General features: G+C 43.5%; 1 protein-coding gene and 1 long non-coding RNA gene across 9 annotated transcripts in view; one reads left to right on the top strand and one right to left on the bottom strand.

Annotated features, from left to right (window-relative positions):
- The window catches only part of LOC144239866 (uncharacterized), a 36,461-nt gene that overhangs the window by 2,935 nt on the left and 6,179 nt on the right, over positions 1-27,347 (top strand). For 4 of the 8 annotated variants that reach the window (XR_013337506.1, XR_013337508.1, XR_013337509.1 and 1 more), the window contains exons 2-6: positions 15,726-15,864; positions 20,287-20,342; positions 24,219-24,420; positions 24,647-24,722; positions 26,073-26,187. This is a non-coding gene — a long non-coding RNA (uncharacterized LOC144239866). Of the gene's footprint in view, positions 1-15,725; positions 15,865-18,416; positions 20,188-20,286; positions 20,343-24,218; positions 24,421-24,646; positions 24,723-26,072; positions 26,188-27,347 lie in introns of those variants that run through there. The other 4 variants (XR_013337510.1, XR_013337512.1, XR_013337507.1 and 1 more) reach the window with 4 other exon arrangements.
- PLB1 (phospholipase B1) overlaps positions 23,058-27,347 on the bottom strand; it is a 123,896-nt gene continuing 119,606 nt past the window's right edge. Inside the window, exons 57-58 of the mRNA XM_077774045.1 lie at positions 24,862-24,936; positions 23,058-23,478 (exon numbers count right to left, since the gene is read on the bottom strand). Coding sequence (XP_077630171.1) covers positions 23,275-23,478; positions 24,862-24,936 — 279 coding nt within the window. The 3' untranslated portion in view covers positions 23,058-23,274. The remainder of the gene's footprint in view (positions 23,479-24,861; positions 24,937-27,347) is intronic.

Consider the following 27,347-nt stretch of genomic DNA (forward strand, 5'->3'; position numbering starts at 1 on the left):
TTGCTATATATACGCTGGTAAAATGCACATGGAGATTTTCGGAAGACCTAGGGAAAAAATGGTAGAAAAGACTAAAGGAGGCCTCTTCAGGGTAGGACAATTGTAGAGAAAGAAGGAAGGAGAGGAAGGCAAGGCAGTTAGCCACAGCTGAGCAATTCTGTTTTATGTCTGTACAGTATATCCCTACAGTATGCAAGGTACTAATTCTAGCACTTGCAGTCATAACTGCTCATTGTATTCTACCATTCAACAGCAAGGGGAGAGGTATCTACAAGGGAAGGTGGCTCTGGGCATCTCCCTGAATGCAGCCAGGGAAACATTGGCCCCAGAAGACTGGCTATGACCACGGCCTTGGCTTCCATTTCTTTGGAGCATACACTGTTCCAGAGCTCTTTGGGACCTAGACTGTGCCAGATTGTCTCCTGAGTCTAGCACAATGTCTGGCATGAGGTAGGTGCCTACGGAATATCTATTGAATGAACAGGAATGAATATTTAATACTGTGAAAGACAACACCAGAGACTGAAAGAGTGTAAGTCTAGAGGCAGCTCACTGTATTAGTGCTCTTAAATTTTCTTGAATGTTCTGCTGTTTTTGAAGGTAGAGCAAGGAGGCTAGAGCCAAGGAGTTTAGGTGGCCTTTAAAACTGGAAAAGGCAAGGAAAGGGATTTTTCCTGTGGAGCCCCCAGAAGGAATGTAGCCCTGCTGATACCCCCAAATATGTTCAAATTCCAACTCTGATTCTGTAGGTATGGGGTGGGGCGGGGCCTGGGAGTCTGCATTTCTAAGCAGCCCCCTGCTGCTGCTGGTCCCCGGGCCACACTTGGAGCAGCAGAGCTCTTCAATTTTCCTAAGAGCTGATCAGTTATCCTCTCCTGATCTGACCTGACGTTCCCCTGAGGTCAGAAGTAATGGGTCCCACATGGGCCTCACTGGATGATTGTTAGAATGGCTGAAGCCTGCCTCACCAGAAAGTGGAAGATTATAGGTTGGAACTCAAAAGGGATTCAGTTGCCAGCCTTGTCTGCAGCCCGCTGAGCTCTGTGGTCCAGTGACCCAGGACCACACAGAAAGAGAAAGCAGGCATTCTGTTACCTCCCACCCCCCTCTGCTGGCACCCTGGGTCATCCCCATAACAGAGAGGTTTGTGCCTCCACTGAGTGCCCCTGGTGACCAAAGCCTTCCTGGACTCTAGAAAGGTGGTCACTAAGATCCCATGGGAATGGGAGGCCAAGAGCCATTTTGTCAGGGGTCTTTGTTGTGGTCTGGATCCTTGGAAGTACACGGTTCTCTTTCCAGCCTGGACATGGCTTCTGGTGATTTCAAACAGACTCCATTTTTTCCTTCCAGAATCCAGTTCAGCTGTACACCGCTACCATCCCCTCTGTCTCCACCACCATTTTACTACCACTGCTGCCCCATCAGCGCCATGACACCACCTCTAGCTTGCCTTCCCATGGTGCACTGGTGGCTTTTACCTGCTGCCTCATCAACCCATGGAGCAGGTGCTGTTCTTTCCAGTTAGAAGTATAAGGGCCAGAGAAACAAAGTTTTATGTCTGAGGCCCCCTAGTAAGGGGTAAGCTGGGACTCTATGTCCTCTGATTCCAGAGCAATTGTCACCCACTGTTACCGTGTCTCCTCCGATGGGTCCCACATCCTTCTATTTCCATTTCATCAATAGGCCCATGGCTTTTATTCTGGTGGGGAGAGCCTGCTCTGTGGGCTTTGCTCCCTGGGCAAAGTGCTTATCTAGCCAGAGAAGTGACTCAAATCTCCCTGGGTCCAGTAGCCACCCCATTGAGTTTATGGCTATGCTTCTGTGCCAAAGCAACAGGCTGAATGGGTCCCTTCACCTAAACTCTTAATTCAGTGGGGTGGCTGGGGGAAGTGGTCAGCAAAATCCCTGTCCCTTCATAACTTAAGTTTGTAGAGTCCACCTTTGAAAGATAGTTGTACCTTTAAAAAGAGTAGAAAAAAAGCCAAACCCCTAGCCCCGCCCTGTCCTGAGTCTGTGATGTGGGAAGACACTAAGTCATAAACTGATAATAAATGTGTTGCATTATTATAGCAACGTACACTTTCAAAGAGCCCGTAGTACTTTATTTCATCTCAGTACTCCTCCTGCCCCCTTTTAAGGTAGGCAGGACAGGTATTATTATTCTCATTTTACAGATGGGAGAACGTAGGCTCAAAGAGGTCAAGGACTTGTTTAAGGTCCCAGATGTAGGTCCTGAATGCAAATTGCTCCCAATTCTAGTACTCTTTTGGTTACCTGCACAGGCCATGGTCACCTGACTTGGATACACTGTAACTGTCAGCAGAGAGTTCAGATGGGAAACTCAGTCTGAGCCCTGGCAGATGTATTAGTAGGAACTATCATTCCTTATTGCCAAAATGCACCACTCTTGAGATAAACACCTGAAAATTATCAACAAAGCGCTCTGATCACTGAGTTCGCATCTGAGTGGGACCAGAACATGGAACACCCAGGGGAGGGGCAGGAATGCTTCTAGAGGAAAGGGCACAGGTACTGGGAACCAGAACGTCCAAGGTCACGCTCAGAGATAGCCCAAGTGGGGAGCAAAAGGAAAGGGCGTGCCACCCAGCAGGCTGGGCTCAGTTCTGGAAGAACCAGAGGCAGGAGGCAGGTCAGGCTCGTGTCTGGGTTTTAAGAACCCTGGCCCAGGATTCTGGAGGAAGAATGTCAAGGACACAGGTCTGGCAACAGAGTCTGGATGAAAAATAAATGTGCCTAGGCAAGAGACCAAGAATACCAAGAATAGAGCCTGACACTTAATAGGGTTGCATAAAGCAGAGGCTGTTTTTAGACTTCCTGTTCAAGATGGAACTAGGTTTAATTGTTTAGGTTGGTCTGAATCCATGGGGGAAAGGCAAGCAGGCTGGTGGATTGCAGTGGAAGAACCAGGAGGTGAACAGCAAGGAAGTCCCATCAGACAATTCTCAGAGTGCTGTGTTTTCCAAGCTGACATTCTGCAGAACACTCTTTCATGTGATGCTTCCAAGAAGGAGGGGTCTGTGCCCAATAAAGATGGGAAATACTGGATCAAATGAAGTTAAACAGGTTCCCATATTACAGGGGTTCTCAGCACCTTTAAAAAATGTGCAATGTGAACTACTTGCATACAAACATGCAATGTGAATTTCCAGGTGAGAGCTGTTGAAAGCAATTTTCCAGACTTTTTTGACCACCACTCCTTCCTTTTATTTATTTTTTGGCCTCACTACACCTGTTATATCTCCTGGAACACAGCTTGGGAAACTGTCCTGTCCTCCTCTAGTTGGGCCAATGGCCATACCTGTAACTCTTTCTGCTTCCCACACTGGGACCCTAGCCCATTCCCTTCTCATGTGTGTTGGAAGGAGAGGTTAGGATTAGGAACCCATTGTGATTTTAAGATTAGCCCACCCTTTTGTCTCTAACTTGGCGTGTTTTCTTGTCCTTTTTTTTTTTCTTTTCCCTATGCCTTTTTAAAGCTTGGTTATCACAGTCTAACACATCTTATATGTATATATTTTTTTTAGAGAAAACGTGCACAAGCAGGGAAGAGGGGCAGAGAAAAAGGGAGAAGGAGAGGGAGAGAGAACCAGACTCCATGTGTGGCAGAGAGTCCAACTTGGGGCTCAATCCCACAATCATGAGCTCATGACCTGAGCTGAAATGGTCAACTGAGTGACCCAGGAGCCCCCTAATACATTTTAGACCAATGTCTGGTGTCTTGTACACTGGGATTAGCAGCCAGTTCCAACCAATGTGCTAAACTAGACTGAAATTCAAAATAAAATAACAAAGCCAAGGGAGCTCAACCTGTTTCTGACCACCAGGATAGAAGCTGCCCGCCTTATTCACCCAAATGAGCAGGAAGTAGAGGGAAAGAGTAGAGTAAGGGCAGCCAGATCCAGTCTTCATCCTATGTGTGACCACGGCCATCTGGCCTGGACCCAGTAGTGCTCCCTGATTTTTCTCTCAGGAATCTGTTCCCTTCTTGTTTCTCCCACTCTGGCATCAGCCCTTCTGTATTGAAGGTCCTTAATGGTCACTGGCCTGCTATAGTGGTTCTCCAACTTGGACATGCATTGGAATTAACTGGAGGGCTTTTAAAAACACAAATTGCTGGGTCCCACTTCCAGAATTTCTGATTGAATAGGTCTGAGATGGAGCCTGAGAAGTGGTGTTTCTATTAAGTTCACACGTGATGTTGATGTTGTTGGTCAGATGGCCACATGTTGAGAACCTGCTCGTCTATAGTTTCCACACCTGTGTATCAGTCAGCTGGGAAGCCTGAGTACGTGGAGATTTTCTGGAGCTCATCTCAGATCTACTGAATTGGGATTCCCAGGGCTCCATGTTTTGCCTGCCTTTCTAGCTTGGCCTCTGATGTCCTGTTTCCTTCTCTTCTGCACTATATAGGGATACTGTGATGTTGGCCCCTTCTGTAGTGAACTTTCTCAACTCCCTATTGCCATAGAAGCTCATCACCTCCAACATGGCTAGGAAAGTTGAGAAGAGGGACTTGAATTTGCCATTTGATTGTTCTCAGAAGGTCCTTATCTGGACATACTCTTTTATCTCTCTAATGGAAGTAAAACTCTTATTGCATAGCATATTGATCTTCAACAATAATCCTATGGAGGGAATATTATTTTACATGTGAAAAGACCCCGAAGTTTTAAGAAATTGGCTAATGACTAAGTTCCACAACTTTCCCATTATCCAGTGCTGGAGAGAAAGTTCTAGGGTTGAATAGACACAGTATTTGGAGGGTAGGCTCCTTCCTTCTCTACCTGGGAGTAGGTATGAAGGCAGAACTCTGGCTCTACCTGATCGTGGGCACCACTGTGGTGAGCCCATGGGCATCAGGCTGCACCTAATTTCAGGTAATTTATATACAAAGACATCTTAATAGGGCTCTTAAATTATAACTTCAGACATAATGGCCTTCAGAATCGAGAATAAAGAGTGGGTATAATTAGGTAAGCTAAATAATTGAATATATTTCTGCCTTCCACACAAAACTCCATCGTATAAATATTCTCATTTTTAAAATGAGAATATTTTAAAACTAGACTCAATAAGATCAGATGACTTATCCAAGGTTATGGGGTTAGCAAGTGGTAGAACTAGAATTTGAGGTCTGTCTGACTTTAAAATCTGTGCTTTTCAAATTAAGAAGACTAACAATAACAAGTGTTGGTGAGGGTGTGGAAAAAATGGAACTCTCATACGTGGCTGGTTGGCATACAAAATGGTACCATCATTTTGGAAAAGAAGCTTGGTAGTTTCTCCTAAAGTTAAGCGTACCCTTATTATATGACCTAGCAATCTCATTCCTAGGTATTTACCTAATACAAAGGAAACATATACACACAGAGTTATACACAGTGTTGATAGTAGTTTTGTTTACAATGGTCACAAACTGGAAACTACTGAAAGGCTCAACAATAGGTAAATGGGATAAATCATAGTATATTCATATAATGAAACTCTCCTTAGCAATGAAAAAGAACACCATGAAAAAGAATCACAAAACAGATGGATCCAAAAACAAAAAAATTAAACCAGACGTCAAAGAGCACCTACTCTATGACTCCACTTATATGAAATTCTGGAAAAGTTAATACATCTCCATAGTGGTACATGTGCAAGAGTTAGGGCATAAAACTGGTTTTTTGTTTTTTTTTTTAAATCTCTATTTTACAGCTGAGAAAATGAGGCTCAGGAAGTTTAAAGGATTATATAAGATTGTTCAGGATTACACAGCCAGTAAGCTACCCTTCTCTTCTTGATCTAGGCCATCCTGCTTGACTTTGCTTGTCTTGCTGGCTCCCTCCTCTCTTTGGGAGAGTGTTCACCTTCAGAGTGTAAACCTGGGCTTCCTGCATCCCTCTGCAGGTAACTCAATGCCCTGTAAGTTTGGTTTCACCTGGACTTTAGTGCCCTGGTCTTTACTCTTCGATCCATCTCTACCCCCTTATATTGCACAAAGACTCAAATTCATTGTCAGGGTTGAAACTGGGACATTCTCTGATCTGCTGTGCTGTTTTTAAGTTACTGCTGGATAAAAGGACTTAGCAATATATACTCCATTGACAAAGGGCAAAAAGAACAAAAAAACCACATTTAGTTTATGTCAATAAGATTCTGGAGATTGTTCCAGGAAAGAAACAAAGGAAATCTTATGCTAAGCTCCCTGGTGAGGTATTTCGCAATTCTCCCCTTTGAGATTTTGCAGATACAAAACACACATAAACTACTTGGTCTATAGAAAACTAAATGAGAAGCTGTCTGTGGGAACAGTGGTTGGTTTATAGTTACAGCATTTTTTTTGGGATTTATTGGGATATAACTGAAAAAACTGTAAAATATTTAGAGTATACAATGAGATGATTTGTTTTATGTATACATTGTGAAAGGATTCCCCCATTGAGTTAATTAACACACCCATCACCTCTCTTCTGTTTTCTTCATTTAGAACATCTAAGTTCTAATCTTTTAGCAATTTCACTTATACCATACAGTGTTACCAACTACAGTCACTACATTATACATTAAATCCTCAGACCTTATTCATCTTCCAGCTGAAAATTTTTTTTTTTTAAATGAAGGTTTTTGCATTTAATTTTTTTTTTTAAATTTTTTGATGTTGTATTTATTTCTAGGAGAGAGAGAGAGAGACAGCGTGAGCAGGGGAGGGTCAGAGAGAGAGGGAGTCACAGACCGAAAGAGGCTCCAGGCTCTGAGCTGGCAGTCAGCACAGAGCCCGACGCGGGGCTCGAACCCACAACCGCGAGATCATGACCTAAGCGAAAGTCGGACGCTTAACCGACTAAGCCACCCAGGCGCCCCCCAGCTGAAAATTTTTACGCGTTTACTGACTTCTCCATTTCCTCCATGTCCAGACAATCACTTTTTACTTTCTGTGAGTTTGACCTTAAAACTTTTTGTTTTAGATTTTACATATAAGTAATACTATGCTTTTCTTTGGTTTATTTCACTTAGCATAATGCCATCTAGATTTATCCATATTGTTGTAAATGACAGGATTTCCTTTTTTAGGTTGAATAATATTCAGTTGTGTGCGTGTGTGTGCACGCATGTGTGTGTGTGTGCGTGTATCCCATTTTTTTGATCCATTAATCTGTCAATAAACACTTAGGTTATTTCCATATCTTGGCTACTGTGAGTAATACTGCACTTAACATGGAGGTATAGATCTCTCTTTGAGATAATGGTTTTGTTTCCTTTGGAGAGACATCCAGAAATGGGATTACTGGGTCCTATAGTAGTTCTATTTTTAATTTCTTGAGGAATCTCCATATTGTCTTCCATGGTGACTGCACCAGTTTACATTCCTACCAGCATGTGCAAGGGGTCTTTCTTCTCCATGTCCTCACCAGCCTTCATTAGCTATTATCTTTTTTGGTCAGAGCCATTTTAACAGGTATGCTCATTGTGTTTTTGATTTGCATTTCTTTGATGATTAGTGATGTTGAATACCTTTTCCTGTGCCTGTTGGCCATTTCTATGTCTTTGGAAAAATGCATAGATTCATTGCCCATTTTTATATTGGGTTATTTGGGGTTTTTGTTCTTGAGTAGTAGATGTTCCTTATATATTTTGGATATTAACCCTTTACTGGATGTGTGGTTTGTAAATATTTTCTCCTATTCCATAGGTTGCCTTTTGTTGATGATTTCCTCTGTGTATAGAAGCTTTCTAGCTAGATGTTTTTGCTTTTGTTGACTTTGCTTTTGGTGTCAAATCCAAAAACTCCTTTCCAATGTCAAGGAGTTTACCAGCTCTATTTTCTCTTACAAGTTTTATGGTTTTGGGTTTTCAAGTCCTTAATCCATTTTGAGTTAATTTTTGTGTATGGGTGTACAGTGGGGGGGGGGGAGTGTCTAGCTTCATTTTTTTTCATGTGACTGTCCCATATTCCCAAAACCATTTATTAAAGAGGCTATTCTTTCCATTTTGTATATTCTTGGTTCTTATAAACCATAGATAGATGGGTTTATTTTTGAGCTCTCTATTCTGTTCCATTTCTCCATGTGTCTATTTTTATGCCAATACCACACTGTTTTGATTACCATAGCTTTATAATATAGTTTGAAGCCAGAAAGCATGATGTCTTCAGCTTTGTTCTTCTTTGTCAAGATTGCTTTAGCTATTCAACGTCTTATGTGGTTCCATACAAACTTTAGGATTGTTTTCCTACTTCTGTGAAAAATATAATTGGAATTTTAATAAATACTACATTGAGTCTGTAGATCATTTTGCATAGTATGAACACATTAACAATATGTTTTCAATCTAAGAACACAGAACATCTTTCCTTTTATTTATGTCATCTTTAATTTCATCAGTGATACATAGTTTTCAGTGTACAGATTTTTCAATTCCCTGGTTAATTTTATTCCTAAGTATTTTATTCCTTTTGATTCTACTGTAGGCGGAATGGATTTCTTAATTTCTCTTTCTGGTAATTTGTTGTCGGCATGTAGAAACACAACTGATTTTTGCATACTGATTTTTTTTTTATCCTGAAACTTTTATTGAAGTGTTTTTTGGTGGTTTTTTTTTTTTTTTTTTTTTTAGGTGTGTGTGTGGAGTCTTTAGGATTTTCTGTAGATGATCTTCTATCATCTACAAATAGAGACCCTTTTACTTCTTTCATTCCAATTTGGATGCCTTTTATTTCTTTTTCTTGCCTAATTGCTCTGTCTAGGACTTCCACTTTGAATAAAAGTGGTGAGAATGAAGATTATTGTCTCATTCCTAATCTTGGAGGAAAAGATCTTAACTTTCCATGGTTGAATATAATGTAACCTGTTGGCTTGTCATATATGGCACTTAATTTTAAAGTATGTTTTCTTATACCCAGTTTGAGAGTTTTTATCATGAAAGGATGATGAATTTTTATCCTATTGTTAACATGCTCATTGACTGACTTGCAGGTGTTGAACCATTCTTGCACTTCTAGAATGAATCTCACTTGATCATGGTGTGTAATCCTTTTAATGTACTGTTGAATTCAGTTTGCTACTAATTGGTTAAGGATTTTCGCATCTACATTCATCAGAGATATTGGCTTATACTTTTTTTATTGTCCTTCTCTGGCTTTGGTATCAGAGTGATGCTGGCCTTGTAAAACGAGGTTGGAGGTATCCTCTCCTCTTCTATTTTTTTGAAAGCATTTGAAAAGGATTGGTATTAATTCTTTAAATATTTGGTAGAATTCACCAGTGAAGCCATCTAGTCTTGGACTGATCTTTGTCAGGAGGTTTTTGATTACCGATTCAATCCCCTTAATAGTAACTGGTCTGTTCAGATTTTCTATTTTTTCATGATTCACTCTTGATAGGTTGTGTGTTTCTAGAAATTAATCCATTTTTCCTAGATTGTCTGATTTGTTGGCATATGCAGGCATCCCCCTGCTTTTTGAAAGTTTGCATTATGTCACTTCATTTTCATGAAAAAACCTACATTAGTACTTTTTTGTTAACCAAAAGAAATCTGAATAGGATTTTTAATTTCACAAAAAAAGGCAAAGGGCAAAAATAGCATTAGGTGTTTCTGTAGCAAATCATTATATTATATACATAATGTATATTATAGAGACTGCATGCACTCCAAGCAGTGAAAGTAGTGCTTCCAAGCTCCTTCCCAGGGAACTAAACTCAGCATCACAGCTTTTTAAAAAATATTTATTTATTTTTAAGAGAGACAGAGAGACAGAGCATGAATGGGGAAGGGGCAGAGAGGGGGAGACACAGAAGCTGAAGCAGGCTCCAGGCTCTGAGCTGTCAGCGCAGAGCCCGATGAGGGACCCAAACTCCGGAACCACAAGATCATGACCTGAACTGAAGATGGATGCTTAACCGACTGAACCACCCAGGTGCCCCACAGCATCACAGTATTAAGCTGCCATAGCTTTAAACTGTACTTGTGAGTATCTGTGTTTTATCTTGACTTATTTTGTGCATCTATTAGCAAGATGCTATTATAAGGTATTAGAAAAGCCTGAGGCATGTTATTTTTTAGGTCTGGGAATGCTCAAATTTTTTTCCATATAAATTATTGGCAATTACTTCTTTGCTTTATGCCATTTTGGTTTATGAAAGCTTTCATAAGAACTCTGCTTTTGGATAGCAGAGGAAACCTGTAATTGTTCACAGCAGTCTCTCATAATCTTTTGCATTCCTGTGGTATGGCTATAAGATTTCAGAGTGGACAAACATGGGCATTTTGGGTATTTTTCCAGAGGTAAAGGTGGGATCAGTCAAACAGTCCATCAATATAGTACCATTGCCTTGTAAGTACAACAGTAAAAATCTGTCCTCTCAGACACCTTAGGGAAGACACACAAAGCAATTAGTGAATAAGACTATATCATATGCAGTATAATTAAGTTGTTCATCAGAAGTCCAGGAAACCAGCAAATTCAGAGGCTGGAGAGGGCACAGTTGTCCTATGAGGGGGAAGTTGGAGAAGGAGTCAAGAAAGCGCTTCTGGAAGTTGCCTCTGGATGGCTGAGAAAGTGTTGGGTTTCAGAGAATGGAGCCTACACCCTGATCCTGCCTCCCAGAAGCCCCTTCCCAGGCTGAGAGGTATGCAGAAGGAAACTAGCATAGGCAACAGCTTTGCCATTGTTTTTGGCTTGGGGTCCCACTGAAAGGTTTCTTGACAGGAGGCTGGGGAGGAGCAAGGTAGGGACCAGGTAGCACGTCTCTCTGAGGGGGCTGCCCTGCCAGCCCAGTGTGAAGAAGTTTCTGGGAACCCTGCAGTTCAGTTCCTTGGCACAGGTAACCAGGAACACCAAGGCAGCTCCTGATGGGTGAAGGCTCAGGCTAACTACATTTAGAGCCCAATAAAGGAATAAACTTGGGCGTGACCAAGTGTGTTTTTGGTGTGAGATTATAGGGGCAGGTGTGCTGTGCAGGCTCCCAGGTCTCTATTGCAGAAGCCACAACACCTCATACCATCCTTTCAGCTTGTGGGTGGGGTGTGATTTAGGGTAGAGTTAGAAAAACAGAGGCCATGTGGTTTAGGGAAAGCATAAGCTTTTTTTTTTTTTTTTTTTTTAAATCTATTCTATTGACTATATGTATGTGATACAACAAACCCATTTTCAGTGTACAATTTAATGAGTTTTGACAAATGTCAGTCCACCACAATCAAGATCTCAAACAGTCGCATCACTCAAAAGTTCTCTCTCCCATGCTCCTTTGTACTCAATACCCCTGCCCCAGCCCGGGGAAGCTGCTGTCACTACAGATGTGTTTTTACCTTTCCTAGGACTACATATAATGGAACCACAGAGTAAGTACTCTTCGATATTTGGCTTCCTTAAAGTTTTTGGGTTCCATTCATGTTGTTGTGAGGCTTAGTACATTCTAACTCCTTGCCCAGCAGTATTCGGTTGTACAGATACACTGCAATTTTTATTCCATTCATCTCGTTGGACAGTTTGGTAGTTTCCAGTGTTGGGCTATTATGAACAAAACCACGATCAACATTATGTACCACTCTCAGTGTAGATGTAGGTTTCATTTTGGGGGGACAAGTACAGGAATACATTTCTGGGTCATATGATAAGGCTACATTTAACCTTAAGAGAAACTGTCAGACTGTTATTCAGGGTGATTGCGCTACTTGCATACCCATCAGCAGTGTGGGGGGTTTCAGTTCTTTTACATCCTTGCCAACATTTGTGATTGCTGGTCTTCTTAATTCCAAGAGCACAGGTTTTGAAGTCAGATTTCAAAATCTAGTTCTGCTACTTGCTAACGCCATCCCATCTTTTGTAGCCCAGTTTTCAATCTCATTTAAAATCTAAGAATAATAGGGGCAACTGGGTGGCTTAGTTGGTCAAGTGTCTGACTCTTGGTTTCGGCTCAGATCACGATCTCCTGGTTTATGAGTTCGAGCCCTGCATTGGCCTCTGCGCTGACAGTGCGGAGCCTGCTTGGGATTCTCTCTCCTTCTCTCTGCCCCCCTCATGCTCTCGTTTAAAATAAATTAAAAAAAAAAAAATAAAACCTTTTTCATTATGATGTGAAGATCAAAATGTTAAAAGGTGAAGCACCTGGCCTTGACCATATGATGTATGTAAAACTTGGGAATGAGGTAAAGGAGTTTGGGATAGAAGGATAGAAGTTTGGGAGTGGGAAAAACTAGACTCTTTTTAATAACAGTAAGCTTAAAGTTGAACTGGAAGTGAACATAGACTCAAGTTCAAACATAAGAATAGGTAACTATCAGGAATGCTAAATTAGAAACACAATAACTTGCTGATACATTCTATCTCATAAACCAGTCACATAGTTATTTCATAAAACCAGTAATGCCCTTGATCTTAATTTTTCATACCTGCCTGAATTATTTGGGGTGTGGGTGAGGGAGTGGGATGATAATACAGGAAAAGAATTTGGCTGGAGAGTCTGTTGAAGTGCAAATAGCTGTCTGTATGCAGCTCTAGGAATTCTGATTTTGAAGATCTAGGGTGGGGCCTGGTAATTTGCATTTTTTACAAGCTTTCCAGGTGATTCTGATGTTAGTAGAACTTGGACTGTTTTGAGCATATCCCCATGAATGCTGTGGAAGGTATCTAATCATGCTTCACCTTTACTTAAAAACAGCCCTTCCCTACCACCTATAAGCTACTGTCGAATGCATCTTGGATGAAGTCCAACTCCTTAACATGGCTTCCAAGTTTTTTCACAATTTCCAGACTCAAGCACTATGGAGGATAACACTAGGAGACCTCATTTCTTACCAAGGAAATGATAATAATAGTTAATAAAAAACCCTCCCACTCTTTCAAGAAAGCACTGTACAATATTAATGTAGGAGAGTACATTCTAAATCCATAAGAGAAATCAATTTCACCTCCTGTTCCTTCTGATCAGTTCTGGATAACTTCATGTTCCCCAAACATTTTACCATTTATCCTGCAACTCTGCCCCCACTGCTTCCTCCCTCCCACTGAAATTTCACCCTTCCTTCAAAGCTTGCTCACTTGCCTCTAGTGTGAAGTTTTCCTGAACTTCTCCTTATTTGGTCTCCAATGGGTCCTTGTGTGTGCCTTTATTACAGCGTTCACTACACTTATTTATGTGTTTGCTTCTCCATCTGGCTCTGTAGTTCTCACTGTTCATGCCCACTACCCAGGATAGACAACAATCCTGCCCCATGGGAGACTCTGTGGCTGTATCCGATTAAGCAGGAGTCCAGAGACCAGCTTTAACTTCAGACCATTGTCTCTCCCTTAGGAAAGCCCATTGGGTTGCAAGAATATTTGAGAAATGGATTGTAGTGATAACTGTTGTTCTGATAAATTACTCCCTGGAACACAATACATTTCAATTGAGGACTGTTCCCAAAGTGAAGTATGTAGGATGATCCATTAGGATGTGGAATGAAAATATTAAAATGTCTACTTACATGCATTTTTTTAAAAAAATCAAGTGACTTATTCATGTAAACGCATAGGGAGTTATAGCCATAAATTATTTTGCATCCAAATGATAACATGCAATGTGCTTACTTACATGCATTTTAACATAAGCTATCAGCCTTCCTAATATTTTATTTGTGGATGGATCCCAGTGTTCTCAGGTGTCACATGTCACACACTGTAGGAGTGGTGGCAGGTGGACTGAGAACAGAGGGGTTGAAAGTGCTCTTATGATTGTTCTCCCAGGTCAGACAGTTAGCAAGTAATAGAATGAGAACTGAAGTCTGACAACAAGCTGTCAGACAAGTTAAAGCAACAAGAAGAATGGCAGAGCTGATGGCCCTGGGCAGTGAGGGCCCAGAGCCCTCCAGAGTGTGTTATGAAATGCAAATGATCTCCCCAGACTGGACAAGATGACAAAACATTGAAATTATCAAGAAGTCTGGATTGAATGTGGATTTATATACACCCCTCGCTAGTAATACACCCATCCCTAAGTGCATATGGCGCATTGAGATGTAGGCTGATGATATGAGCCATATGGATTAGCAAGATATTTAGAAACTAGGCATTTGGTATAGGTCCCCAAACCACTACACTTTTTCAAAGCCATGTTTGAAACCCTAGGTTCTGAATTTAGTTCCTCACAGAATTCACTAAACATAGTGATAAATGTTTAGAGGTGGTTTTTTTTCCTTCTTCAGTTTTCTTACCAGCAGAGTAAAAGAGCCACATGCCATAATGACTAAAATAAAACAAGGAAACCACACAGCACAAAAGGAATAGGTACTTGTCTGCATACATTGTTGGAAGATGCAGAGAAAACATTGCCCGGTGTTAGAACAAATTATGAAGCATTGGGCATCTGGATAAAACACAGATAAACCCCAACATATCTCAGCCTATGGTATTTATTGGACTATTCAGTTATGAGCTATCCATAGAGTTGGGGGGTGTGTGTGTGTGTGCACGTGTGCACACATGGCATGCACAACATTAAAAAAATGTATCCCTGAAGATCCATTCTCCGCAGAAAACTACTTCTTTAATACAACAATGCTTTGGAAAAACCATGGAAGTAAGTGTTCTCACTAATACTTACTGCTTGGACTAGAATAAAGATTCCTGGGTAAGAGTACAAATACAGCACCACTGACAAAATTGTTTTACTGTATCTTTTATTGGCGAGCTCATGCAGCAAAGCCAAGGTGTGCTGAAAATGAGATAGCATATCATCAGTGTGATAATTGTTACAAAAACAAGATCTCCAAGTACAACAGAATCCTCTTAACATTCTGTAAGGAGATGGGGAGTCACCATGAAAGCATTCTGGCAACATGCTCTTAAAAGCCATCAAACTTGAAGATGAATTATGCATTTTTTTTTTCACCAGTAGGCAACTATTTCAAACTTGCTGACCTTTTGTACGATGACAACTGGTTGTCAGTAATACGTGCTTAGCAAATATTTTAGGAAAAAAACTCCCTTCATGGACAAAGAGGGGAAGTGATTGCTTTTCGAAAGTAATTTGTGGAGTGCGCTGTGTTAAGGTGCTTTACAAAAACAGCGGTGGCGATGGGAGTTGATTTTCAAAACCGATGTTTGGAAAGGTTACTGTTACGTGATTCCATAGCTGATTGTGATGATCATCTATAAAAACTCTCTCTTTGTAAATTAAACAAAAACTAGGAAGTAAACTTTTTAAGGCTGTTTTTGAAATTTCAAAATGAAGAGTATCTATGTGGCTTGACCCCATTTGTGAAAAATGGCACGCCTTAGAAGTAGCTAAAAATTAAAAAAAGATTGACATCTTTTTTTAAAAGGAGGAAGATATTTTATTAGTGATGTTTCAACAAAAATTTGTATAATTGAATGAGAATTAGGATTTATTTAGTACAACTCACAAGGTACATCTTTGCTTTGGAGTTACCCCTCTTTGCCAGAAATCTTTTTTTAGCTATGACAGCTTTTGAAAGCCAGTTGAGTAATAAAATTCATTCCAAACCAGACCTATGAATAGTTACATTACAAAGCTTTAGCTCAAGGTTTTAACAAGTAGTAGAACTTATTCAATCAAAACGCTCTCCCCCAAGTATTAGTAGTTTTGCAAGAGCAAAATGTATATTTCATCTTTGTCTTTAAAGTTTTCTATTTTTGGGAGTGTTTTAAGATAGGTATGGGAGTACAGTTAAACATATAATAAGTAACCTGTATACTAGGGTACATGTGCTAACATGTTTTGCAGGTACATAACCCAAGTGACGACAATGCTACAGCAGCTGTGAGACCTTTGAAGGTGACCTGTGTCTTCCAGGAGACGCAGGAGAATGAGGCTCCGTTTCATAGGCTCAGTGGCTGACTTACATGAATGAAGACACCTATTGGTAACCGTGTTTCTGTCCTGGAATTAGCACAAGTGTTAGTTCAGAAGGGAAAAGATGGAATAAATGTTTTACAGAGCAACAAAAGCAATCATATGAAATATGAAAACAGAGGGGCTTCATAGGTACAAAAGTAGCTACATTTATTGAGCGTTCACTCGGTGCCAGAGGATGCTCTGTGCTTGTCGCCTGGCACCTGCATGAACTCTTACAACAGCCGTAGAAGAAACAGCCAGCCTGGGGCTGGCTTCACAGGTGCTGGAGTGGCCTTCTGGAAGGAGGACTGCCCTGGGGACAACTCAGGACACTGCCTAGGTTCTTGCATCCCCCCAGAGGATTTCAGACCCGGAGAGATCCCCATCAAGTCCCCTGCTGTGTAAAATGACTTACAAAAATAGAACTGGAAAAAAAGGTTGAAATGGAGCCTCCATACATAATGACGTTATCATCGATCTGCTGGTCACAGGAGATCAGCTCTGAGCTATTTTTCTAGCAAGTGGAAAAAAACAAGCTGCCCTTTGGGGAGGGCCTCTTTGGCTCGCCGCGGGGCCCTGGGCACCTTCCTCTCTGGGTGATTGACACCCCTTGGCTGCCTCTTCTCCTCTCTCCACGGACGGGGCGGTGGTGCGGGTTACTCAGGCTTTTGAGAGCACATAGCACTAAATGGTCGAGGGGTAGGGACAGCTTTTGGGCTTGTGACCTATGAGTCACACCGGACCCCGTTCTCAGAAGGGCCCCATGCTTGTTCTAGTGCTCTGCTACCACAATCTTAAAATTCTTAATTTTTCAACAAGGGGCCTCGTATTTTAATTTTGTACTGGGCGCTGTGAAATATGTAGCCCGTAATGCATCTAGGCCAGGATGGGGGAAACCTGGGGAAGGTTGGCCTGAGGGATTTGTTCCAGCTGCTGCCATGGACCATAGGGCCGTTTTCACCCTTGAGATAAAGATTAGAAATAAACTTAATCTGAAACCAGATTTTGCTGGGGGACTCTGTGATCTGACCGAGTGGGCAGATAGAGCAGCTGTGTCTCAGGTGACTTGGGAACAGGTAGTGAGAGCCTGCTCCTGCTGTATCCTGCATCCTGTGATGTTCCCCAAGTTTGGGGCCAATCCAAGATGATCGCTCCTGAAAGGAGACTGCACTGCACCGTCAGTCTCTCTTACAGGCCTTTGGGCATATCAGTAAAGCTAGACAAGTTAAAACTGGATTTAACAGTGCTCAGAAAGGAGCCGGCAGAGGCATGCCCTGAGGCTGACTTGCTCACCTCTGAGTGTGGGGCCCGGGGCTCCAGTCTCTGTTGTGGAGGCGGAAGCCTCTGTTTTCTCCTCCCTTTCTCTCCCTTGCCTGCCCCGCCTCCCCTCAGGACCTGTGTGAGCACCTGAGGGCGGTATGCTTGTTGCTGGAAGGTGCAGCCGGGCCCCAGAGGGGTGGACTCGGGGCCTCTCCAGGGGGCCACCATCCTCTTGGCATCCTCTTGGCCGTTGGTATGTGTCAGAGCTAGCTGCCAGCGTAGTGGGACAAGCTTATGGTGACAAGTCTTCTGGACATCGTACAGAGATAAAGGATGTGTGCCCTTGAGTGGCCTTTTTTTGCTGAAGTCCAGTAAGCTCTTGCTGCTACCCATGAGAGCTTTGTTGCTGAGGAGCTGGTCTTAAACTGGCCTCCTGGCTCTATGGCCGGAGGCCGCTTCTGTGGTCAGCTGGACCTGGGGCTTGCTCTGATGCAGGGTCCCTTTCTCCTGCTCAGGTCAACTTTGACTTCTGTTTCCTTCTCCGTTGCGACTCTGTAATGCATATGCATCAGAGTTCCGTATATGGCCCTTGGGAACAGCCTTTCCATGTTGGCTGGGAAATAAGAGGTTTTCCTGGCCATCTCCTCAGGCTTGCGAGCCTAAAACAGCTCCCTCCCACTGGTCACTGAATAAATAGGCAACTTAATTTAGTTCTTCAATGTTTTTTAACTTAAAAATGAAATATATATAGAAGAAGTCTGAAATCCATGTCAATTCCGTTTAAAGAATAATTATCAGGCAAGATCGTGTTAAGAAATAGCAATGCTAATGTCTCAGAAGCCCTCCATGCATCCCCTCTCATATCACCATCCCCTCCTTTCAAAGGTAACAACTTTACCGACTTTTATGATCTTGTTACATTGGATTCCTTTACCACGTTTGCTACCTATCTCCATATTTAAATGGAATCCAGTCACATGCATTCTTTGTAAAACTTTTAGCATTATATATGAGATTCACCCAAGGTGATGGATGCTGCTGTCATGGTTGATTTTTCACTGATGCATAAATGCTCCAGTATATTAATATACCATAAGTTATTTTCCCAATCCGCTATTCATGGACCTTGAACTCCATGTTTCCGGTTTTACTGTTATGAAACATTGCTGTGTGTTCTTGCACCTAGCTCCCTGGAGGGATGCATTTGCAAATGTTTCTTTGGAAACTGTCCCCTAGAGATGGAATTACTGGCTTGTCTGTTCCCACTTGTTCAACCTTACTAGGTTTTTCTAAGATATCCTTAGGTTTTATATATTTTAATTAAAAAAATGTTTTCTCTTAAGTTATTTTAAAAGTCATCATTTAAAAACATTTTTTTAAATGTTTATTTTTGAGAGACAGAGCATGAGCAGGGGAGGGGCAGAGAGAGAGGGAGACCCAGAATGCAAAACAGGTTTCAGGCTCTGAGCTGTTAGTACAGAGCCTGGCACAAGGCTCGAACCCATGAACCAAACCATGAGATATAACCTGAACTGAAGTCAGATGCTTAACCAACTGAGCCACCCAGATGCCCCAAAAGTCATTCTTTTTTAATGTTTAAAAAGTTAAAAATGTGATTTTCAGATAAAGAATGCACACCTGTCAAAGAGTTTAACTCTTAAGGAATCATTCAGATGGTTTAGTCTGGTTCAAGGGAGAATTTGGGTGGAGACAATGTGACAGAAATGTTGGTCACAGGAATGTTGCTAATAGAATGTAAAGCTGGTTAATGTCCTATATTTGATAGAACTGTAATCTTAGGTGAACTTTTTTTTTTTATCAGTCAGAAATCCAACAGTCAACAGAACTTCATAGTGTCTAGGCTCTAATCAAACAGTAAATAGCAAAGTCAAATGCAGGTATATTCTAGATAACTATTTCTTAGATGAGCTTGTTAAACAATAACATCGACAGGGCAAGTGGTCCCTCTTCTGTCTTCTTTCCAAATTTGGGATATTTTTTCTTAATGATACTGTACTTTGCTTCCATGTCTGTAGTGAGGATCAGAGGAGATGAAGTGTTTTGTAAGGTACCAAATATATTTTCATTACTATGGTTGTTATATAAAGCCCCTTGAATAGTCTATTAGAACTAATACTGATATGGCAAATTATTGGATACCTATTTTTTAAACTATTGTTTTTAATCTCATTTCATTCTTACAAAGAGACTGAATAGACACGGAATCTACTTTAGTTATCTCTGTAAGGTTCAGATAATAGCTGTGTCTACCTCATTGGGCTGTTGTGAGAATTAATGACCAACTGCTAGAAAGCAGTACCTAGTACATAGTAAATACACAAGAAAAGTTTCAAGAAGTGATCTGTTATTTGAACACTTCTACTGAAATTGATTTTTCTTTAATACCAATATATTCTATTTCTAGAAATTCTATTTGGTTCTTAGTTTCTGCCTTAAAATTTTTTTTAATGTTTATTTTTGAGAGGGAGAGACAGAGACTGACCAAGACACAGAGACTGACCGAGACAGACAGAGAGAGAGAGAGAGAGAGACCAAGAGACCAAGAGACAGAGAGACTGAGAGAGAGCACAAGCAGGGGAGGGGCAGAGAGAGGGAGACACAGAATCCAAAGCAGACTCCAGGCTCTGAGCTGTCAGCACAGAACCTGATGCACGGGGCTTGAACCCACTGGTTTGTGGGTTTGTGAGATTGTGACCTGAGCTAAAGTTGGACACTTAACCATCTGAGCCACCGAGGTGCCCCAGTTTTTGCCTTTTTAAAAAGAAATAATGCCTTATTCTAGTTTCATGTTTTAAATTCCTTTGCCTTTAATCTTTCTAAACATATTTATGATCTATCATCAATACTACTGTTACTTAAAATGTCCATTCGTTGTATCTACAGATTCACACAGCTATTGTCTTTGTTTTTTTTCGAATTAAAAGATTTGTTCACTGCTAGAACTCCATACATCTTCCAGCCAAATAAATCTTAGTCCCTGTAGTTTTTAAATGATAGACTTTTAACTAGAAATGGTAGACTCCTTCAGACCGGTTGGAAGCAGAGAAACTCATGTGTCCTCACAGCCTCGGTAAGATACTATCTCCCCTTTCTAGATTTCTATTTTATGACACATTCACTTACAATTTGACCTACTTCACTTCCAGAATCATGTGTTTTATATTTTCAGGTTGTTCCTTCACCCTGCACACCAGTATTCATTTTGAAGAATGTCCATCCTGTAATGTGAGTATAACCCTGGGCCAGTTACCTCTTCTCTGAGTCTGGATTTTCCCCTCTGTGAAAAGAGGAGGGAAAATAGGGATTTGTAGTTTAATTCCTGTGTGCCGTGGTGTCCATCATAGTGTGAGCACCCTGTCAGCTTTTATTGGTCTGGTCACTACAAGCTCTTGGTCCTTTCCATGGTGCCTCTTAGTCTGCGTGCGACTCCCCCATCCTCGTTTTCCTGGCTGGCTTGTTGTCTTCTGTGCACACCACGCTCACTTGTCTCTCCACTTAGAATGAGTTTGCCTAGTCTCAACAACCACATTCTTTTTTTTTTTTTTTTACAAATAGTTTATTGTCAATTTGGTTTCCATATAACACCCAGTGCTCATCCCCACAAGTGCCCTCCTCCATGCCCATCTCCCCCTCCCCCCAATCAGTCCTCGTTTGTTCTCATCATTCAAGAGTCTCTCATGGTTTGCCTCTCTCCCTCTCCCCCACCATTTCCTCCCTTCTTCTCCCCCACGGTCCTCTGNACCAACCCCATTCTTTTCAGCCTCTGAGTTCTCACTTGGTTAAAGCATCCTTCGGAGCTCAAAGTTTCATGTCCTCTATGAAGGCTATTGATGAAGTTTAATCCACATGACTCTCTTTTGCATTTAAAACCCTCTCTGGAGAGCAGTGGGGAGCACAGTGTTCTCAGAATTTGGTGGTTTCATTCACAGCATGGCTAGGGGTGTCGTCCTAACTAGACTGGCCGTTTTCCCATAGAAGATGGCACATACCCAATGTATATACATTTCTACCAGGTGCAAGTAGCTACTCTCACACATTTAAAAATTTTGGCTCTTTATTATTTAGTGAGAAATTAAGGCCTGGCTCAAGCTTGTGTCTCTGTTTCTGCCAAGTGTTTCCTTGGGCATCAGCCTGGGACTACTTTTGTTTTGGTTGATTTTTCATACTGGGAGCTCCTGGATTACTCGGGTGGTATAAAGTCCAACCCAGTTGAGGACAGACTTGTGCTTATGGGTTCCATGATCCTTTGAGATGAGAGCTACGGGAGGAATGAAAACTTGAGAAAGAAGGAAAAAGGGACATGGTGGTGCTGGACTCTTAGAGTTAATGGGCTATCTGTGCTCTTATTTGTGGTAAGCCAGGAGCACGAGCTGGAATGTGGTGGGTCTTTAGGAAATGTATGGTTCAGCCACCACGTTTTCTGGGCCATAGGAAGAACTGGGGGGGAGGCAGGTATGCTGTTCTCATAGTACAGAAACAGAAATTGGAGACCAGATGAACACTGGGCCTGGATCTAGGTTCTCAGGGGACTTCACTCTGTTTTGTCAAAGAGATAAGATGGTGGACCTTCATGAATGGAAGTTAGGCAGTTTTTGTTGGTACCTTACTGCCCAATTCCCAAAACCGTCCCTGGACCTCTCCACTTCCCTGACCATCTGGACCCTGTCTCAACTCTTCACAGACGAGAAGACAATCCCCTTTTATGTGTGTAGTATTTTAGAGTCATAGAGCATTTTATGTTTTCTTCCCCACCAGCAGTGCTGTGAAGCAGGCAAAATGAGTACTCTAGTTTTACAGATGAAATGTCTGAGAAACTGGGGCTCAGGCTGCTGTTGGGTTTGCTCTGAAGGCCACCCATTTAAACGGTATGCCTAGGGATTCTAACTCCCATTCTTGGTCATCCCAAGCTTTGGGATCAGAGAGGTACTTGTAATGCAGACGATCATGGATTCTCTTTTTTTCTTTTACTGCGGTGAAATTCACACGACCTACAATTTGCCATTTTAAAGTGAACAGTTCGGTGGCATTTAGTGCATCCACAATGTTGTGCAACTACCACCTCTATTTTTCATCCCTTCCTCCCTGGGATTTTGAGCAAAATAAAAGAGAATCTGTGTAAGACATCCAGCTCAGGGGCTCAAGGAACGCAGCCTGTATTATCGGCCTCTCTCTAGCACTCTCTCCAAAATCTGGTAATGTAAAAAGAGGAATTCTTTCCAAAAGTTAGCACTTTGAGAAAATCAGGTGAAGGTAGATAACTTTCCCTAGGCAACTCCTCTTATTCTCAGAGTGATGAGACATCTTTACCTAGCAATGCCCAGGAACAAAATTGTATCTTGTCATGAGCTTTTTGCTTTTTTGAAGGAATTTATCTTTTTTTAAAAATAATTTTTTAATATTTATTTATTTTTGAGACAGAGACAGGCAGAGCATGAGCAGGGGAGGGGTAGAGAGAGAGGGAGACACAGAATCTGAAACAGGCTCCAGGGTCTGAGCTCTCAGCACAGAGCCCAATGTGGGGCTCGAACCCACGGACTGTGAGATCATGACCTGAGCCGAAGTCGGATGCTTAACTGACTGAGCCATCCAGGCGCCCCGAAGGAGTTTATCTTTTGAAGGGTTTGTGACACTCACAGCCTTGGAAGCCCCACTGTGCTCTACATTGTCCTGGATACAAAACAAGTGTAGAAAAGCTATGTGTTGGATGATATTGAATGGTGATGATCCAGCTGCACTACTCTAGCCACCATCTGGTGGCAAGCATTTCTCCCACCTTTTACCTAGGGGGGGGTGTGTGGTAACAGGGATACGTTCATCAGGTGCCAGGCTGGGCTCCGGTTGGCCATCACTTGGGCAGCTCTGCCTGAGACAGGACCTGGAAGGCTCCAGCTCCCACACCTGCGTCGCACAACAGATGGAAAGCGAGAGCTCCAGGCAGACTAACCCAAGAATAGAATGACTTTGGCCTTTATTTAAATTTGGTAATTCCAGAAGCATAGGCCCCAGGCCCTAAGGAGTCGTGACTGTCCCTTTGGCTTCCGATGTCATCAGGTGTCGAAGCAAATGCTCTCTCTGGTGGCCAAGGTGGCTGAGGTAGACGGCTGGTGAGGAGTGTGGCTGGGGAATTTGGGACGAATGCCTGCGCATGGCTGGAGGCCTAGAAGCTCATAGTGTTGAGATTCATTGGAGGATTTTCCCGCCGCCGACCCCTTATGGCTCTCCACGCCATCACTGCACCAACACCAAGTGCAAGGCCACCTCCTGCCGCCACTGGCACAGCCCAGGAGAGCACAATGGGGCCTGCTTCAGACTGGTCTTGGAGTAGCTGACTGTTCCTCAGGGTGTGGAGGTAAGGGCTCTCCTGTGGAGGAGGAGAGGGTCAGAGGTTATAGGCCTCTGTAAACCATCCGCCCGCCCACCCTGGGCTTGCTGAGTCTATCCTGGGGGCAACGGTGCAATAACCTTGCACATTTTCACTGCTCATCCTTCGTCTACACTGTCCCCCAAACCTCCTGAACGAGGATGGGTATTCAAAGTGGTCAATACTCAGCCATAACGTCCTTTTAGTTTCTCACCAGTATCTCCTTTCATGGTCAACCCAATACTGAGATTGGGAACTGATAGGCGACCAGAGGAAGGGAGTCCTGGGGCTTCAGAGCCCCCACCTCTATTTCCTCAAGGCCACCACTGGGCAGCTCTCTCTATCCCCCCATCCTGGGAGTGCCCGGGAGCAGGGACGATGGTCAGTGTGGAAGAACAGCTGGTTTTGTGGTAGGTTTGAGAACCAAGCGTGAGAAGAGCCGAGAGAAGTGGGTATTTGGACCTGCCTCCCTGGATTCTCTCCTTCCTCTGTGCAGACAAGCATGGCACCCTGGGTAGGAGCTGAGAGAGTGCCGAGTGTGACCGCTCTCACTGTCTTGGCCAAGAGGTTCAGAGGTGATCACACCACAAAGGAGCCTCAGTCCTGGTCTTTTGAGAAGTGTAAACAGAAAAGAGATGAACACGGGTGTGTGTCGGAGGCAGCAGCAGTCGGGTGAGGGGACAACAGTAGCCCAGGGGAGGCGGCACCTGAGCCTTAAAGGACGTGACTTTCTCCTGCAGGCAGAGATGGGGATGAGCCTCTGCGAGGAACAGAGTGAAAGCACAGACGTGGCAATTGTGGGGCTCAGCTGGGAAGCTGATTTTTTCTCCAGGAACAGTGTGTGTCTAAGGCAATAGAGGAAGCTGGGCCTCCCCTCTGGATGCTCCGGTGGGACCAGGGAAGGGTTTCAAGCAGCCTTGACAAACTAGAGTGACTTTCCAGGTAGGTTGTGTAGTGCCTGGCGGCTGGTAGAGCGTGGACAGGGAAGGGAGGGGAGAGCTGGGGAGCATGTTAGATAGGAGCTCATTCCAGCTGAGGGCAGTAAGGGAAGAAAGGATGTGCTGGGACGGGAGGAAAAGGAGTGCAGGATCCAGAGCAGACACGGTGTCTTGTTTCTTTCTGCACAACACCTCCTCCCCCACCGGTGCCCATTCAACTGCTTCCCCAGAGCACCTGTTCCATCGGACCTGCTGCTTTCCCCCACACCCCAAGGAGCTGTGAAGTTTCAGGGACAAGAAGAAGAGGTGAGAATGGAGAATGGTGGCAGTTCACTGATAAACCTCCCAGGGAACTCCTTTTGGCCTCTAGGTCTCAGGGGCCCCTGCCCCCTAGACATCTGTTTCATGCTGGATGGAACAGGCTGGACATTGGGCCATTACTCACAGGAGAGGGGCATTTGAGTTTGGTTCGGCTGTGGGTGAAGTTGTTGGAGGTTGTCTTACGGCCCACTGGCTCCAGCTGGAGAGAGAGAAAGGGAACTGTGATTTCCTCTGAAGCAGAGTATCTCACACCTGATTCCCTCCCTCTGCAAGGGTGGGTTCACGCCAGCAGTAAACACAAGATCCACATCTGATCTCAGCTGCCCTGGGCCAGAGCTGGATCTGACTTCTGACTCAGAAGGGGCACATCAGAGTCCATCAGGCAGGGCAGGACCCCTGAGCCTGTGCCCTGGATTTACCAAGGAGGACACTGGAGCCCGGGAGGGACTGATCCATCCTGCCACGGCAAGTCTGTGGAAAGGCCTGGCCCACACACACCAGCTCCTACTTCCCTTGTGAGTGGCTGTGATCACAGACCCTCTGCATTCTTAGTTTTATAAAATGCTAATCATTGTATTTACCAACCTGTTGAAGTGTGTGGGGCTAGTCAGTTTCAGAAAAACTTTGAAAACCTACCGGTTACCATGACGTCGTTACTATACTCGGCTTGTCAACCTTAAGAAATGGCAGTTTCTCACTTGAGCTATGCTGTATGTTTTTCACACAGAGGCAGAGGTTTACCTGGACCATCCCTGGAGCGATTGTTCAGAGAGGTTCTGCTTAACACTGTGAATCCTGGGACCCTCTGAGAATGAGCTGGAAGTTGCTCTATGCCCCTTCCCAGTATCGTTAGCCAGTAGCTGCCCTCCAAGGTGGTCAGTGCTGAGGAGAGTGGCCCCTGGCACTTCCACCAATTAACACATCCTGACCATGTAGACTCTACCTTTAGAATCTGCTTCCCTGCTGGGTCCTGAGCCCCTCAGGTACTGCCTGTGAGGGAAGTGAAAGCACATGATGCCAGCTAACAACCACACCTGGCCCGTGATCTCACTTTCTGCTGTTTTACACCTGTTCCTTTGGACGAGAAGGAAGAGCTGCTCTGGTCCTGAGACTCACCACAGTGACTGGGACAACACCCTGGGTGCATCATCCAGGGTCTGGCTCTGCTGCTGTGCTGTGCTAGGCAGGCCCCTGAGCTGTCCTGAGGTCAGGGGTGGGGCACTAAACCCCATCCCGATCACCCACATTTGGTGGATGTGAACATCAGTGAGAAGATGAAATGAAAGCTCCCCAAGCAGGAGGTGGTTTACATATGTATTGTTTCTATTTCCTTAGAGCTGAGGAAGCACAAGCTTATTGTCATGGAAGTATCATCGAGGGACAGTATAGATGCTCAAGGTCAGGTTGGCTGATTCCCTGACATTCCAGGAACCCACTGGCACAGAGGAAGGTAATGATCATGTGAGGCTGATGACTGCATCTGTTTGTCCCTTCCTTCTGGCTCCTTATCACCAGTGCCCAATTTACCTCCTAGCCTTCAGCAAGGTACCTTCGCTACCCCTCCCTGTGACCCTAGGAAGACTCATTTGTAGTCCCTAACTGCACTTCCCAACCTCCCGTTCTAACGCCCACACTAGCCAGCCTTCAGTCTCCATCACTGACTGAAGCTCTTGTCAATTGACTGAAGCTCCAGCTTACCAGATCCAATACTCCCTTTTTTGTTTTCTTGCTTGACTTTCAGCAGCATTTGTCAAAGTTGGTGCTTCCCTCTCGAAACACTCACCTGCGTGGGCTCCCAGAACAGGGCTCTCTTCTTTTCTCCTTACTCCCCTTCCCACCCCCTCCTCCTCTGTCCCTGAAGTCAGAAGTTGGAATGAGGGTCAAGGGGCTTGGGTGTTGATCCACACTCTTTCCCAACTACCCTTCTCTAGGAGGCCTCAGTCAGTCCTGGTCTCAAATAGCCCCACTTTATTTTTTTTTCTAAATCTCCACTCCTGACCATGGCTCATCCCTGCTTACCTGATGCCTCCAAGTGGATTTCTAGAAGACAGTTCACATTTATCATGGCCAAAAGAGAATTTTTGATTTTTTCCCCCTCAAACCTATTTCTCTCCACCACCTCAACCATCCACCCAATTTCCTTGACCCTGAACAGAGGAGTCTTTTATTCCTTTTTAAGTTTAAATTCCAGTGTAATTTTAGTTTCAGGTATATAATATAGTGATTCAACACTTCCCTACAACACCTGGTACTCAGCACAGCAAGTGCACCTCTTGATCCCCATCACCTATTTTTACCCATGCCAACCCACCCACCTTTGCTCTTTTTCTACCTCCCCCATCAGCCAGTCCAAAACATATCCCAAACCTGACCGTTTTGTTCCTTCTCCATGGTTATCACCCTGGCCCAGGTACCTTCGTCTCTCACCTGGGCTCCAGCAACCACCTGCTGGTCTAATTCAACTCTTCCTTTCCTCTAGTCCACTGCAACATGGAACCCAGAGGACACACCAGGTCCCGTGGCTCCCCTGTTGGAAGCCATCCAAGGACCTGGCCCTGCTCTTGCTCACCTCTCTGACCTTGTTCACGTCCCTCCAGTCACCTTGGCCTT

Source organism: Crocuta crocuta, unplaced genomic scaffold, assembly GCF_008692635.1.
Source record: "Crocuta crocuta isolate KB4526 unplaced genomic scaffold, BGI_CrCroc_1.0 scaffold246, whole genome shotgun sequence".
NCBI classification, from domain to species: domain Eukaryota; kingdom Metazoa; phylum Chordata; class Mammalia; order Carnivora; family Hyaenidae; genus Crocuta; species Crocuta crocuta.